Below are 14437 nucleotides of genomic sequence, written 5' to 3' on the forward strand. Positions count from 1 at the left end.
CCCTCAACCACACCAAACTACTCCTTCCCCCCCAGCTTCCACCCACACACCCCCCATTGCTGGTTGAAGGGACGAATTATCGAATTAGAATTGTCGCTTTGAACATGTCAGAAATCTCATTACATATTCATAATTATTCTCTTGATTATCGCCACAAGGAGGGACGAGCTCCACACAGACGAAGTGAAGAGCGTGTTATGCGAGAAATTTCCAAGGGGGATTTGTGCCTCCCAACATCCCCTACACACCTCAACCGTATGTGGTTTACCCCACACACCTCATACCATCTTCTTAACCCTCTATCGTCCACCTTTTGGGCCGGAGCATTGTGCCAAAAACACGAGGAGATGGGGGGAGTCTAACATTGAAAGATAATATAAGATTAAATGTACTGCAACATGAGGTGGCTTTTAGGGTACAATCTTGCAATGTGTCCCTCACGTTGAGTGACACAACAGGGATCGTTATTAAAATTACACCAAGCGCTCGGGTTAATCCACTTTAGGATGCATATAACACTCACTTCCCCGTATGTCCACCTGGAAGCAATCTGCAGGAAAGGGGGGTGGGGGAGAAGATGAATCAATAGTGTGACCGAGAAAGATTACTGATAGACAAGAAACTTTTCTATTACAGATATTTTGTAGACTTAGGTTAATTTTTGAGCATAAAGCATATGCTGCAATCGATGAATTAGGTTCTTTTTGTTTACATTTTGCCTCAGCAGTTTTTGCCAAAAGCTGCCTTTTAAAACAGATGAGCTAAGAAAAAAAGTGGAAATAAAAATGAAAATGATTATAAGGAGTATAGTTCTTAATGCATAGAATACGCTTATGCTTCATTAAAATCATTCTTTTTGTAGTTCATTTTAACTGACTGTTTTTTTCTCGCGTATAATACGCATTTTCCTCAATAAATATTATCTTTTCTGTTCTTTTTAGTTTTGATTTTTCATCCATAGAGCATATGCACATTGCACATATGCTTCAAACAATTTTATTTTCAGAATTCTCAAATAAATATAATTCAAACAGAATGAGTAAGGGAACGAAAAAAAAACACCATTGTTGTCTCTCTCGTACTCACAAAGATGTTATGATGCTTAAGCACTTGGAGCTTAAGTGTGATAGTCCTGTAAGGCTCTTTTAGTTGAAAAGTGCATACAAAATGGCGGCGTAGGAAAATGAAATTTTACAAATCTGAAATGACAAAGAAATCTCTTCAATTAATTAAATCTAAACTAAAAGCAGCACTTATTGGGAAATTCCAACAAACCTGAACAAAGGTATAGAGCGATATAGTTCCAAAACCAAAAGTTTCCACTTTAACTGGATGCTGAAACCTCATCATGAGAATGAGAAGATTCTTCTGTGCACGAATATCCAATTCGTACCATTTAGTCATGTAGAATGAATCCGACATGACTTCAGAGCTATTCATGATAATCTGCCCAAAGTAGCAGAGAATAAAAGTTTGCGACAGGATAACGAAGATGCTGCAAATGGCTTCGTAGCTGAAGCCATCTTTCTCCTGAAAAATCAAAAACATACTGCAAAGGTAGAGCATGATAACAAGGAGTTTCTGCAGGTAGATATGCCAGAAAGCGATGGTTAGTTTGTCCGCTTGAACTGCCAGATCCATATGAATCTCATAGACTTTCCTTACAATGACTCTTCCTTCATTTGCAGCTAAATCTTCGTGGTTTAGCGTAGCAATGAGTTCGGCTATTGCATCCAATTCGGCTTTGCAGCAAACAATAGTGATCATTATTATAATGTCAGAAACCATAATTAGTTCGTATGCACTGAAGAAGAGGAAGGTCTGGTTAATGAGGTTAACAGGGTAGAAGAAGATACTGTCTCTGGGAATGCCAGGAATGAGGAAAAACATAGGCGACGTGAAACCACTGCGAATTGTTGCAAAAGCAAAAATAAGGAACCAGCAAACAATCGTTGAGGTGAGAAAGAGTCTGGAAGTAAAGACAGAAGATCAGACGTTAGACGGCTACGCCTGAAATCGTTTGAAAGCAACGTCTTTTGAAATAAAAATTGAAATCAAAAGTTTGGCTTTAGTTTCTGTAGATCAGCCTTAAAATTTTCAAGCCTGGTTCTTTTAGACTTGACTTAACTTACTGAAGCCTGACTATGATTTTAGTCTGGGCTTAATTTATTTAGGGTTTGGCATAGGCTTTAACGTTTGGCCTAAATTTTTAGTCAGAGCTTAAGTATTTTTCAGTTAGGCCAGTTCGATGATTAGGTCAAGGATCAGGTATGAATGCATTTTTAAAGAATTTTACAAAGTCAGCCTGACGCATATTTTGATCGCCTTCAATCATCAAAGAATACATTCAGTTTTAATCAAGCCTGATCTAATCTTAAAACCATCCTAGGAAAATTAAAATAAAGCTTTAAAAAAGCCGTAGCAGCTAGGTTTGATTTAAGCTTTTCTCAGTCTTTACATTAACTAGAATAACAAAACTACTGAGTTCCTTTACCTGGCACAGATGTAGGCAATCCTAGTATTTGTCGTGAAGTGTTTTTGTCTGATTTTAGACATAATGGGATCTGAAGATGCCACTAAACCTTCGAAATATTCAAAAATCTCCGTAATTCTCTTTCGGTTGTAGATTATGATGACCAAATAGATCATAACGCATTGAAACATAGCCAAACCCATGGCAATACTAAAGGCAAACTCCACCAAATCACTGTAATCTTCCATCTGGACCAGCACGTGAAAAGCTTCCCCCGCAGTTCCCAAAGCCACGTAAATGGGGTAGAAGGAGAGTTTGAGGATATTCAGAAATCTCCAACGGCACGATCCTAGGAAATCTAAACTCCAAGCTGAGAAGAAAAAGAGAACAATCCTCTTTAAATTAGCCTGATAAACTTTCAACATCTTGAACAAAGTCTTCAACGGATTTATTTTTAAGAAGGATGATTTCTGGAAGTTTTCTTGACTAGAACTGCTCCAAAATCTACTTGAGCGAGACTTTATAAAGCTCTAACTGCGTCAATTTAATGAATAAATAAAACAAAAAACAAGGATTGAAGACTTTTTGTGGAAAATTTCAAAACCTTCTTGAGGAATTTCCGCTTGAAATACCCAAAAGGTGATGGAAATTTTAGTTGGGAAGGGAAAAGTGAGGCAAAGTTTTCAGGAATTTTTGAAGAGCTAAAGTGTAAAATTATGAGTATTGATTAAGTCATTTACGCGGGGACATAAACGGCAATTCATGGACTTTAAATATTTATAATAAAGTGTGGAAGGGGCGAGGAAAACTGATGCTAAATGGCAATTAAAGAGTAATTTTTCCATAAATCATAGAACATCGTTACGAAGGTGATTTATTTGATTTCAATTAGGTGGGATTGATCAAAAAGTTCACAGACTATGAGACATTTTTAGCGGGATTTTTTTTTAGTATGGTTGAAAGGAGTTTATCCATTTCACACGTTTTCCATGACAATAAAGGTTATCATTCTAGGAAAGAGTTGGGATTTGCATATTGGCCTGTAGAGGATTGAAATACAATAAAATATCGCCAAAGTGATTTGTTATTTTCTATTGCAAAGATTTACTCGAAAATGCTAACAATGTCGTCATAATTATGCGTTTTTTCTTTCATTGGATGAAGCAAATATAATTTCTAATGCTTCATCGGCTTCAGCAATAATTTTTGACAAGGAATCTCTGTGACAAAACTTATCTACAGCTAAAATCTTTCCTCTGAAACCACAATTGTGACGTCATTCTTTGCATTTTTTTTTAGTAAATCTTTGCCAAATTTTCTCTTTTAATTCCTATGAAAAATAGAAAATCTTGTTAATGATTTTTCTTTATATTCTTTGCAAGATTACTTGTTGGATTAAGAGTTTTCTCATACAGGACTAGGTAAAGTCCTTTGTGGTGAAAATTTTTCTTCTAACAGGGTTTGAATTAAAATATCTTGTAAAAATCATTAAGCCTCTTTTCAGCATTTTAGCAATGAAAATTACAAAACTAATGTTTTTTGAATATATTTTTTTCTTAATTTAAATAATTTTAAAATTAAGATAAAAATGAAAAGTGATTAGACTTCAATTTCACCTAAAAATATTCCTAATTTTCATGACTTATGCGCCCCCTTTGTGGCTACAAGAAATCTTTCCGGAGAGTGCACACGATATTTTGCACTTGACACTCTCTTCCCATTTCCATTTGTCGTGCACTCTCTATTTGCACCTCTTGACTTTGCAGCCATATCGCACCCACACCTTCCTCGCCAAACCCACCTTCTTGACGTCTTCCTTCACGTGCGGAGGATGAGTTTGATGGTTGAGGTGGTTACGCGCGCGGTGTTTGTTGCAAACGGAATTTCAAATGAGCGGCGACATTTTAACGTTTCCACCAACGAAATCGCGCCAATTATTCCCACTAAATATCCGATAAAAGTCTGCAAATTTATTGTGCACAATGTACATGGAAATGTGTCGCGGAGGGGCCTTCTCCTCGTTTCTTGCATTAATCACTTAATTAAATTCCATCTCAAACCCTCCCCCGCCCTAACAGTCAAGAGTAGATGGAATTTTTCACGTGTCGACCTGTAATTGGAAAATTTTCTCACCTAACCCCCCCCCCCTCTACCCAGCCCGCGTAGTGCAGTAGAGAGTTCAAAAAATGAAAAACTTTTCCATATCCTGCGACGCGGTGAATTCACAAAATATTTTCTTGCACCGCAAAAGTTCTCGCGACGTTGGAAACTTTTTAATCAGGAAGCCTTTATTCATCTCTCACCGTTTTGCAGATGTGGTTGTGGGGTAGTTAGTTGGGTGCCACAAACACCCCCCAACTACCCTCTCTATGGGCAAAAAGCAAGCCCTTAGACTCAAATAGAAGGAAAAAAGACGAAGAGTGTGTTTCGATGAACATTTTGTACATACAAAATATTTCAGATTTTAAGAGAATTTCAGCACATGGTCGATGGTGCGAGAAGGAATAAAATACAAAATAAATTTAAAAAAATTGCAAGGAAGTGAGTTTTCCGAGAGTTTCCCAACATACTAACTGAATATTCATGTATAGAGATAGAACGAGAGAGGAGCATTCACTTTTTTCCCATTCTGTATGCAACTTTGATTTCCCATTGGCTGTTAATGCATGTTAATATCCTTCTCTCCATCACAGAAAAAAGATGTGAAAAGTTTTCGTGAAAACTAATTTTATTTTTTTCGCGCGTGTTTCTCTACAAGCACAAAAAATTCAACAAGAGTAAGTACTTGAAATGAACAAGATACTTTTTTTTTTTAATTTTTCTTTCTGTGAAAACTCGTCTTAAATATTAAACAGATTTTTTTTGAAATGCTTGAAAGAGTTTTTAAAAGAATAAATAAGTTCTAAAGACTTCTTTTGTGTTGTGATTTGATTTATTAGTTGAATGAGATGTGTAAAGAAAGACGTTAACATACATTGTACAATCTTTTAGTGAGAACTTAATTTTTAACGTTCCTTCGTTAATTTGCTTTTATCTCAATTAAAAAAAAACCTTTTACTTTTCATAAAAACTCAATATTTTGTAAAGATTTGTCATATTTTCAACTTTATTATTGTTCAAATTCATTTCAAACGTTTTGTCTGTACATTCTAACGTTAAAAATGTTTGTCTTTATTCCAACGTTGGTTCGGCATAAAAACCTTCTCCCAACGAAACTTTATCCGCCTTTTGAGATCAATTTTCTGCCACTCAGACCTGGGACAGAGTTAATTCTTCATCGTGAACAGCTCCCTTTTCAGCGTGGGTCACATCATTTAAAATTCCAGTCCATACCCTTCTGCGCGCGGAATGACTTAAGAAGTCGAGTTCTCCGTCCAACACTTGACGTTCACGCGTGGGATCAATCCGTTCGCCTCTGCGGGGGATATGCTTTTGCAGATGATGGCGGATGATTTATCAGGTCTTGTCGCCGATGATGGTTTCATGTCTTATCACGCGGATAGACGTCCTGCCGCACGAAAAGTGACAACTCATGGCCAGGAAGATCCCGAGGAAGCTCCCCTCATCAATCTACATTGCGCACCATGAGAGTGAACACATCCATCCATTACCATCGCCGCCACCAGAGCTCACAGAGTAATTTTCCATCCGCATCCGCATTATTCGGAAGCAAACCCGCCCCCCGAAACAGACACCCGATACGGGGGTTGGTTTCCCCTTGTGGGAAACAAGCCGCCCCCGCAAGCTGGTGGCGGTGGTGCAGTCCCATTAGGAATTGATGCCACTGTGCCGAGGTAGCATTTCGTGTATATACTGTATTATGGGGGGTCTCTCTACTACATCAGGAGCCATTAGGAGCCATTTGCGACTCTGCGAATTAGTTATGCGAGTGGGTGGATATATTGACTTCCTCACATCGACCGAGTATATTAGTTGAGAGGGATATAGGATGATGAAACCCATACTGAGAGAAAAATAACAAAATACGTTAAAGTCGTTAAAGTATTTAAAAGATTTGAATTCTAATTTGGTTTATTTTGACATTTTTAAGCCGGAAATTGACATTTATTTGACAGATTTGGGGTAAGTACTGTATTTTTGCTATTTTACAATGTCAAAGAATTTATTTTAAAATAAATTTTGAAATACAAATTGATTGAATTATGTTTTTTAATGACAGATTGTCAAAAATGACAGATGTTCATTATTTGTCATTTTTAGAAAATGTCAAAATGAATTTTTTGACAGATTGTCAAAAATGACAAAATGAAAATGTCAAAATTAATTAAGCTCTAAAGATTTTAATCAGCTTCGCATTCTAATTCGGATTACAATCCTTTTTGTTAACCAATAATTAAAGATTATTTAATTTATTATTCTGTCATATATTCAAATGACATGTGTCAGAAATTTGTCATGGGAAATGTCAAAGTCAATGTTATTTAAATAAATTTAAAAATTCAAAGCAAAAACCGTTAAAATCATAAAATAATGTCTCTTTTCATTGAAGAGCATTCAAATGGACAAATTAAGAATATTTTTCTCAGTGAATGTTGGAGACACAATTGCGTGCGGAAAGTTAATGTGAGAATTTTCGCCTCCGCAACGTATGCGAAGTAAACTGAGAGGAAGAGAAAAGTCAAGAATGGAAGATTCTTTTACGTGTTTCTCGCATCCAAAGAGGTAGGATTTTCTCTATTTTGCTCTTTGGGAGACCGCAGCACTTCATAATACTCAAGACGCTATTACACGTTGTTTAATGAGAATTAATGGTTTCGCACTCATGAGCAAATTTACCCGAATCTTTGCATACATTGTGTATAACATTGCGATGTCTCATGGCGGAACAAACTTCTCATAAATGCGGAAATATTTCTGACTGTTTAAATACCAAAAATTATGGCATGTTGCCGGTAAAATCCTCACCGCAGCATCCAAACATATATCTCTCTGCTAAATTTTGTATGCTAAATATTTGCAAAAAATAATAACTCAACATAGGATTTATGTGGAAAAGTTATTTGTAAGAGAAATTCATGCGAAGTCGTCCATTTAGCACGTTTCATTATCTGTGAAAATGTTTTAGAATTGAGAAGAATGGGACATTTTTTTGGAAGGAATGACGATGGAAAGTGTACGAATAATTTAGATTTTTTTTTGTTAAATTTTATAAAAGAGCTTTGTGGTGCTATGCTTTTGAAATTTGGGAAAAACCAGCATTGTGAGAGAAAGTAAAAATGGGCTTAGCTTAAGTTTTCTCAGTGTCAGTGAAAATGAGAAAAGTGTAATATTCAGCTAAGAATATGAAAATGAGTAAAGTGTCAGAATGCTGATTTTTTTCTTAAAATTTCAAATGTATAGCACCATTATTCATTTCTTGTTTTTAATCAAGATCAATTTGAAAATTTGTCTAAAATGATTGACAAATCTCATACAAATCTCATTTTCTTTTACTTTTTTCTTCATAGAATTTTTTTTTTGCTTTCTTTTAACCTTTTTGGGCGCCATTTTGATTTTTTTTCTCAACTTCACAATCATAGAATTTCCCATAAAAAGACATTTTTCTCAACTTCTACTGAATGAATTTTGCTCAAATGTATTGCGAATGAAAGAGCAAAAGTCAGCGGATTTTTTAAGGTTGAATTTTTCTCTTTAGGGGAGACCGGGGTTAAAAAGTTACTTAAGGGTTTAGAAAAAGCTCAAAACAATGTATTTCCCAAATAAATAAAGAGAAATGTATTGTTCATTTCTTTAGGAAATTTACTGCCCTATAACTCTTTCTCAGATCATTTTGTTCTATCTAGCTAGGAAATATGATATTTAAAGCTTTTTCCAAACCCTTAAGTGACTTTATTAGCCCCACCCTCCCCTATTCAACGAGAAATTAAAAAAATCCTCATTTAGTCGTTAAGAAATATTTCCTTAAATATTTATTGTTTGGAAGGTTTGGAATATTAGTTCAACAAGAGTATTAAATTCACTAAATTACATTGATTGTACTTATGAAGTAGTTTGCGTGGCCTAAAATTCACTTCTCTCTCCCATCATACGTGCTGTACCTAAATTTAATTACACTGTTCGTGTAACTTTTAACCCCTTCCCCCCTACCCACAAACTTTTCTCGCTTTGCCCCCTCATCATGCGGTGGTCTTTGCAATAAAATTGGCATTCTTCCACCATCATCAATATAATATGGAGTCATGCCAGAGAGTATAAGGGCAATATTCAGCTGGAATAGTGCACGAGGGGCCGGAGGTTGGAGGGGGATGGCGAATGGGGGTTGTACATGGCTTTTGGAATATCTACAAAGTTTCTAACACTCGTGTTTTGATATTGCTTCATAAACAAATACTTAAAGAGTTTCACATGTGATATTAGCTGATGGGGCTCTGCTCCACTTGTTTGCCCTCCCTACACCTCCCACGCCTCTCAAGCATCCCCCAAAGTGCGCCGGAAGTGCACATAGCGACGAAATGGAGCTTCAGCACTCTGCTCTGCATTTATTAACTTCGTCAGGCAACACACATATATATGAAAGTGTCGCTGTGCACACGAGCTTTCTCTCCAAACTTGCATGAATTTCCCTGTATCGACACTTTTCACCCACTTCTATATTGACCCCCCTTCTCCCCCTCCCTCCGCTATCGTACCCTGTGCCCTCGTGAACGACCAAATAAGCAATTTAGCTATGTGTGAGAGGTTGAACGACAAAATGACACGAAAGGTGCTTCCTTCATATAAGTTTCGAAAGTAAATCATATTCGTACCATTAGCTATATAACTTGTATTGATCCCATGCTATGTATATGATTGGATTAGTAGCTCATGTTAGCAGCAGCAAGAGGAAGTCTCCTCAGATATGGAAGCTATGTGAACTGGCATAGTGACACAGTTAAGGCATGAATTGGCGGGCTTTTTTTTTTCTTCTTCAAATTTTCCAACCTTCGCACCATTCATTTCCGCTTCTTTTTTCCCCCAACATTCCCTCTGGCATTCCTCACAGCAAAGGAAATCTATTGCAACCTAAATAGCACGCAGTTGTGCAACATTGAGAGCTTTTCCACATAGCAAAAGCTCTGTTGCATTGTTTCCGTGAATTTACACACAAACAGCATCCTCTGTGCAATTTCTTTTCGCCGTTTCCTTTTGAGGACTCTTCTTCAGCAATGTGAAGGATTTAGTGAGACACACAACTAAGAAGAAATCTTCTCATCGGCATCCTGTCTTTGGGATATCTTTTGCAACAGGATCTACCCTTCGTTCATCCCCTCAGCGTGTCACATGCAAAACCCCGCATTCATTCATTTTGTATCTCAAGAGTTGGTGCAATGTCGTACTGAAGGTAAACGTGACTAAGTCCTTCACCGCGTGGAGTTTATATTTTGCAAGCTGACGATGACTTGGTTGCAACGTCATTTGCATTAATTTACAATTAAGCTGCATGTCGAAGTGAAAATCTGCACAATGCGTTTGGATTTAATGTGAATTTCATGAGAAAAACGTTAAAGTTACTCATTTAAGGGAAATTTCAAGGAAAAAGGGTTCTCCTAATGCTTAAATATTTTTAAAAATGATTTTATTTAGCTTAAAAAGAAATGTAAAGAGTTTTAGGAATGAAAAAAAGACCTGCCATTGCTGGATTCGAACCACATGTATTCATTTCATCAAACCACATCGCTCATTATTGTACTAAGAAGTGAGACTTTTAATTAAAAAGCTTTATCAATTTTCTCCTATAATTTTCCTCAAGGAATTTGTAGCAAAACCAACTGTTTTATTTCGAAAGAGACTTCAGAAAAATAATTTGAAAATTCAGACAGACTTTTCTCTGCTGAGAATCTGCTGTGAAAATTTTTCGATGTGAAAAATCCCAATTTTTTCGTATTTTAGAAATCAAATTTAGAGCCAAGATTGTTCATTAGATCCCTTCTCTACTCTATATTTAGACGAACGTGGCAAAATTCGGATATCTTGATACTTTTTTTTTAATCCCAATTATTACCTTAAACTTATAAGACTTTAAGCATAGAAAGTAAGGGGAATAATTAAGGCATTAAATTGGCTTTAAAATGGTAACAAAAATTAGGAATATTGATTTGCATTGATTAAATACAATTTTTCTATTCTAAAAAAAAATACCTTCGTAGGTCCGAATTGGGTCATGCTCCCCTAGGAATTATTTTTTAAATTTCTTGGGAAAATTGTACCGGTAAATGCGGAAAAATACAATTTTCCCAAAATTTCATTCACATCCCTAAGAAAATTGGCTTTTTTGCTGCACACTTTCATTTGGGAAATCTTCTAAATTCTAGAAGAAAATTAATTAATAAAGCTCCTTTTTCGTTCAATTTTAATACTTCAATTTATTACATTGTCGATGTTGAAAAAAGGCGCGCGTTTGTGTAAAATTTAAATTATTGAGCATGTGTAAGTAAGAAAGATGAAAAGCCTATTAAATTCCATACACCTCCCCCCTTTCACAACCCTCTGAGGGGATGAAGAAAAAGGGAAGAAGGGGTTTCTATGGAGCTGTGCAGAAGATTGGCGGGTAGTGCTTGAAAAGTTGCCCGTAATCTGCGTACCATTAAGATAAGCCTCGTCATGGTGTGGTGCGGATAAAATTGAAGCATCACCCGGGATGCTGTTTTGGGGGGCTGACAAAGAGGGGTGGGGCTAAAGGGTGCGTGACACTAACAGCTCACGTCATTACCATCATCATTGCTGTATCTGCGTGCAAAACCCTCCCCCGCAAAGGAGACGTAACACAACAACCCTTCCTCAACTGCCGAGAAATTGACACTGTGCGGATGGGCCGATCAATGGCGGGACAATTAAAATATAACGAAAACTTACCCCCTTTTCATGGGAAATGTTTGCCTATCAATCAATCCATTACACGTCACAGAGAATCTCCGGATAAACAGCAAATTAACTCAAATGGAAGAATTAATCTTGATCCAAAGAGAAGCGATGGGTTAAAGGGACCAAACAGAAGGGCTACAGAAGGTAATGTCTCTGTGAATTTCCCATATCATAGAGGGTATCAACTGTCAAAATCATGATTGAAAACTTAATACAGGTTATTTAGAGAGAGAATATTGCTCATTTTGATTTAAAAAGATAACAAAGGGTAGTAATATTTAATCATTTAATTTAATGGCGTCTATCATAAGGAGTAAGTTAATTTTAAGTAAAGAGCAGTTTAATCGATTAAAGTACAGTGAATTTATTACTAATTTTTAACCTTCTATGCTGTGATTTTTATGTAATTTCTATGCTTCCTTAACGCTCTTTCTCCCTATACTCTTAGCTATATACATTTAAATAAAGAAATCATCCACCTCTCGCAGTTTAACTGCTGCTAATCCCACTGAAGAATTCCACAGAGACCTTACAACAACAATGTTTGGTGCATTTACGGAGGGGTTGTGTAGCCTTTTGTATCCGCCAAATGTAAACACCGCATGCACATCGTCTTAAATTTTTATGCTCACTGTAAACCACATAAATTCCTCGAGAATTTACATAATCACATCTCGGCGAGCATTTTTAAACCACTCTGCGCCATATTCCAAGAGATCGCAACATCTCTATTTGCGCCTTTTATCTGTCTGTGCAAGCCCGTCTGGGCCATTGTCTGGGGCTGTTTGTATGCAATGTTTAGTCTGGCCAAAAAAAATGTCCGCTCGTAAAAGTTTCGCGAAAGCCAAATTGGCTGATAACAATTTGCCATGCTGATTTATGAGGGGGGCCATCACTTTCGGCGGGATCGTCTGGTGCACAAAAAAACATCCAAATATTGTGAGAAAATCCTATTTTTTTATTTAAAAAGAAAATATCCTCTTCTCAAAAATTCTCTCTGCGTGGGTTTAATATTTCAGTAGAGCTTAATGTCCTATTTGGATTTCTTATAGGTATATTTTTTTGCTTCTGCCTGCCATATCCGCAAATAGGATTGCCTGGGAATCTTGTTTAGCAATAAAAATCGACTTATACGGTGTATTTTGGCTCAGTGAATGATGCTATGTAAGTCAATTTCCATGTTGTATCAAATAAAAATCATTGAAATATTACAGACACATCAATACACAAGGAGAGGGTCTGTGGAGGAGCAAGGGAGGGTGTTTTGGTGTTTAAACACCCTAAAAAATAAAGATTTTCATATTTTCCTTCAGAAACAGAAAGAAAGAAATTTCTAGGCCAAGAATTACATGAAAACAATTAAATTTTTAAACACTAAGAAAAACGTAAAGTGATTGAAAACACGCTAAACGTTAGAAAATAAATGTCAAATGAAAATAAATGTCAGAGCTGCGTGAATGTCAAAATGACGTCCGACCCTGCACAAAACTAAAAAGAAGATGAAGAATAAGAAATAAATGTCAAAGGTTAGAATAGAAACGTCAAAAATTAGAAGAGATATTTTAATCGTTAGAAAAGGAACTTCAAACTTTATTAACAAACGTCAAAAATTAGAATAGAAAAGAAATAACATAAGAATAAAATTCAAACAGATTGAAAAGAAGCGTCAAACATTGGGAGGGAGGAAATCATTAATTGTAAGATAAAATGTCAAAATTTCGAAAAAAAAACGTCAAACGTTAGAATTTAAAAATAAAAAGTAAAAAGCTACGAAGTGCAAAGCAATATCCTTTAACCTTTGGAATGCGGAGGCCTTGGTAGTTACGTAGAATGCGAAGGTGGGGTCGTTGAACGACCCCAAAAAGAAGGCCGATTTTCTCCCAAACTATACAACCTGGAGTTGTCGGGTTAGTGCCTATAGATTCCTTATATAGTCCTCTTGCACCCTGCACCACAAATTCGCCGCCCTAAAATACTTAGAAGGAGATATTAGGGAAAAACATTTTTCAATCATTTTTCACAATTTCTTTTTGAGAAATTTGCCAAGAAACTGCAATTTTTTTTTCACTCTTTCCCACATTCCCCTCACTTCCCGCAATGTGATAAATGGCAATATTTCTCGAATATTCTTTATTGTTTTGCACATTTACATGTTTCTAATTATGTTTTGTGTTGTTTATGCTCTAAAAAATTTTCCGCAGCATGACCGTTACACCAATTTTTGAATTCCCTTCTTCTACATTTTCCTTAATAACTTTTCTTGTGGTGGTCGGATCGAGCTGAAATTTTTACACAACCTCCTCAGATAACCAAAGAACTTATTTCCAAAAGATGGGAATGGTATCTTTTATATTTATGGAGATATAACACGAAATATAGCGCTGGGGTCGTTCAACGACCCCGCTCCGCATTCCAAGGGTTAATATGGCTTACAAAAAATCTTAATCTTAAAGCATTGATTTCTAAATTGTTCCTTTAATAAATTTTAAGCATAAGTTACGTTAAAAAATGCTTTCTAACGTTTTTTTTATTGGTTTCTGACTACATCCATGTAAGGGGATGGTAAGTTGTGGAATGAAGAACCTACAAGACATCAGTAGAAACTGTGAAGTTCTTAAGAAAGAAATCTTTACAATAATATTTAGAATTTAGAAGCCCCAGTGGCAGAGAGAGCTTCTTCACAAGATAGTGGATTCAAGCCCTACTGTGGCTTACTATTTCTGCACCCATTGCTCTTACCCTTCACTCTCCTTACTTTCCTCTCCTTCTTTTCTAGTTATAAGTCTTTTTGTAAAAAAAAATTCAAACAAAAAAAATATTACGCTGCTTTGGAAGAAATTGAGAAGCAATGAAATGTATGTTGTAGCTTCTTTTCTTGGCTGCTGTTGCGCATCTTCTGCAGTAACCAATAACACTTGTCGTTTACTTAATTTCCCACTAAAGATAATGCAAGTTGTGCTTCGCAGAGAAATATGTAACGTTCCCATTTTATTCTTTCGCAATAAATTCCCCATCATTGGCTATCTCTCAATGGACACCGCTTGTGCGGTTAGAGGAAGCTCCCTCGAGGAATCAACAAAGGAGCAGCAGGAACAATATAAA

The 14437-nt window shown here is 36.3% G+C and overlaps 1 protein-coding gene across 1 annotated transcript; it reads right to left on the minus strand.

Moving 5' to 3' along the window:
* Positions 1–1145: 1145 nt before the first annotated feature.
* LOC129795230 (odorant receptor 85b-like) lies at positions 1146–2721 on the minus strand. Its single transcript, XM_055836317.1, has 3 exons — positions 2495–2721; positions 1276–1906; positions 1146–1199 (listed from the first exon to the last, which is right to left on the minus strand). Exons 1-3 carry the CDS (start codon positions 2719–2721, stop codon positions 1146–1148), a joined length of 912 nt encoding a protein of 303 aa, XP_055692292.1.
* Positions 2722–14437: the final 11716 nt, after the last annotated feature.

This window comes from Lutzomyia longipalpis, chromosome 4, assembly GCF_024334085.1.
Source record: "Lutzomyia longipalpis isolate SR_M1_2022 chromosome 4, ASM2433408v1".
Taxonomy (NCBI): domain Eukaryota; kingdom Metazoa; phylum Arthropoda; class Insecta; order Diptera; family Psychodidae; genus Lutzomyia; species Lutzomyia longipalpis.

Excerpts from the sequence above, each read along its gene's own strand:
- LOC129795230 (XM_055836317.1), bottom strand. The coding sequence starts at position 2,721 with ATGGAAGATTACAGTGATTTGGTGGAGTTTGCCTTTAGTATTGCCATG. Across the intron at positions 1,907-2,494 it reads ATTGCCTACATCTGTGCCAG|TGGTTTCACGTCGCCTATGT; the intron begins GTAAAGGAACTC and ends AACAATTCGCAG. Across the intron at positions 1,200-1,275 it reads CGCTCTATACCTTTGTTCAG|ATTTGTAAAATTTCATTTTC; the intron begins GTTTGTTGGAAT and ends TTGTCATTTCAG.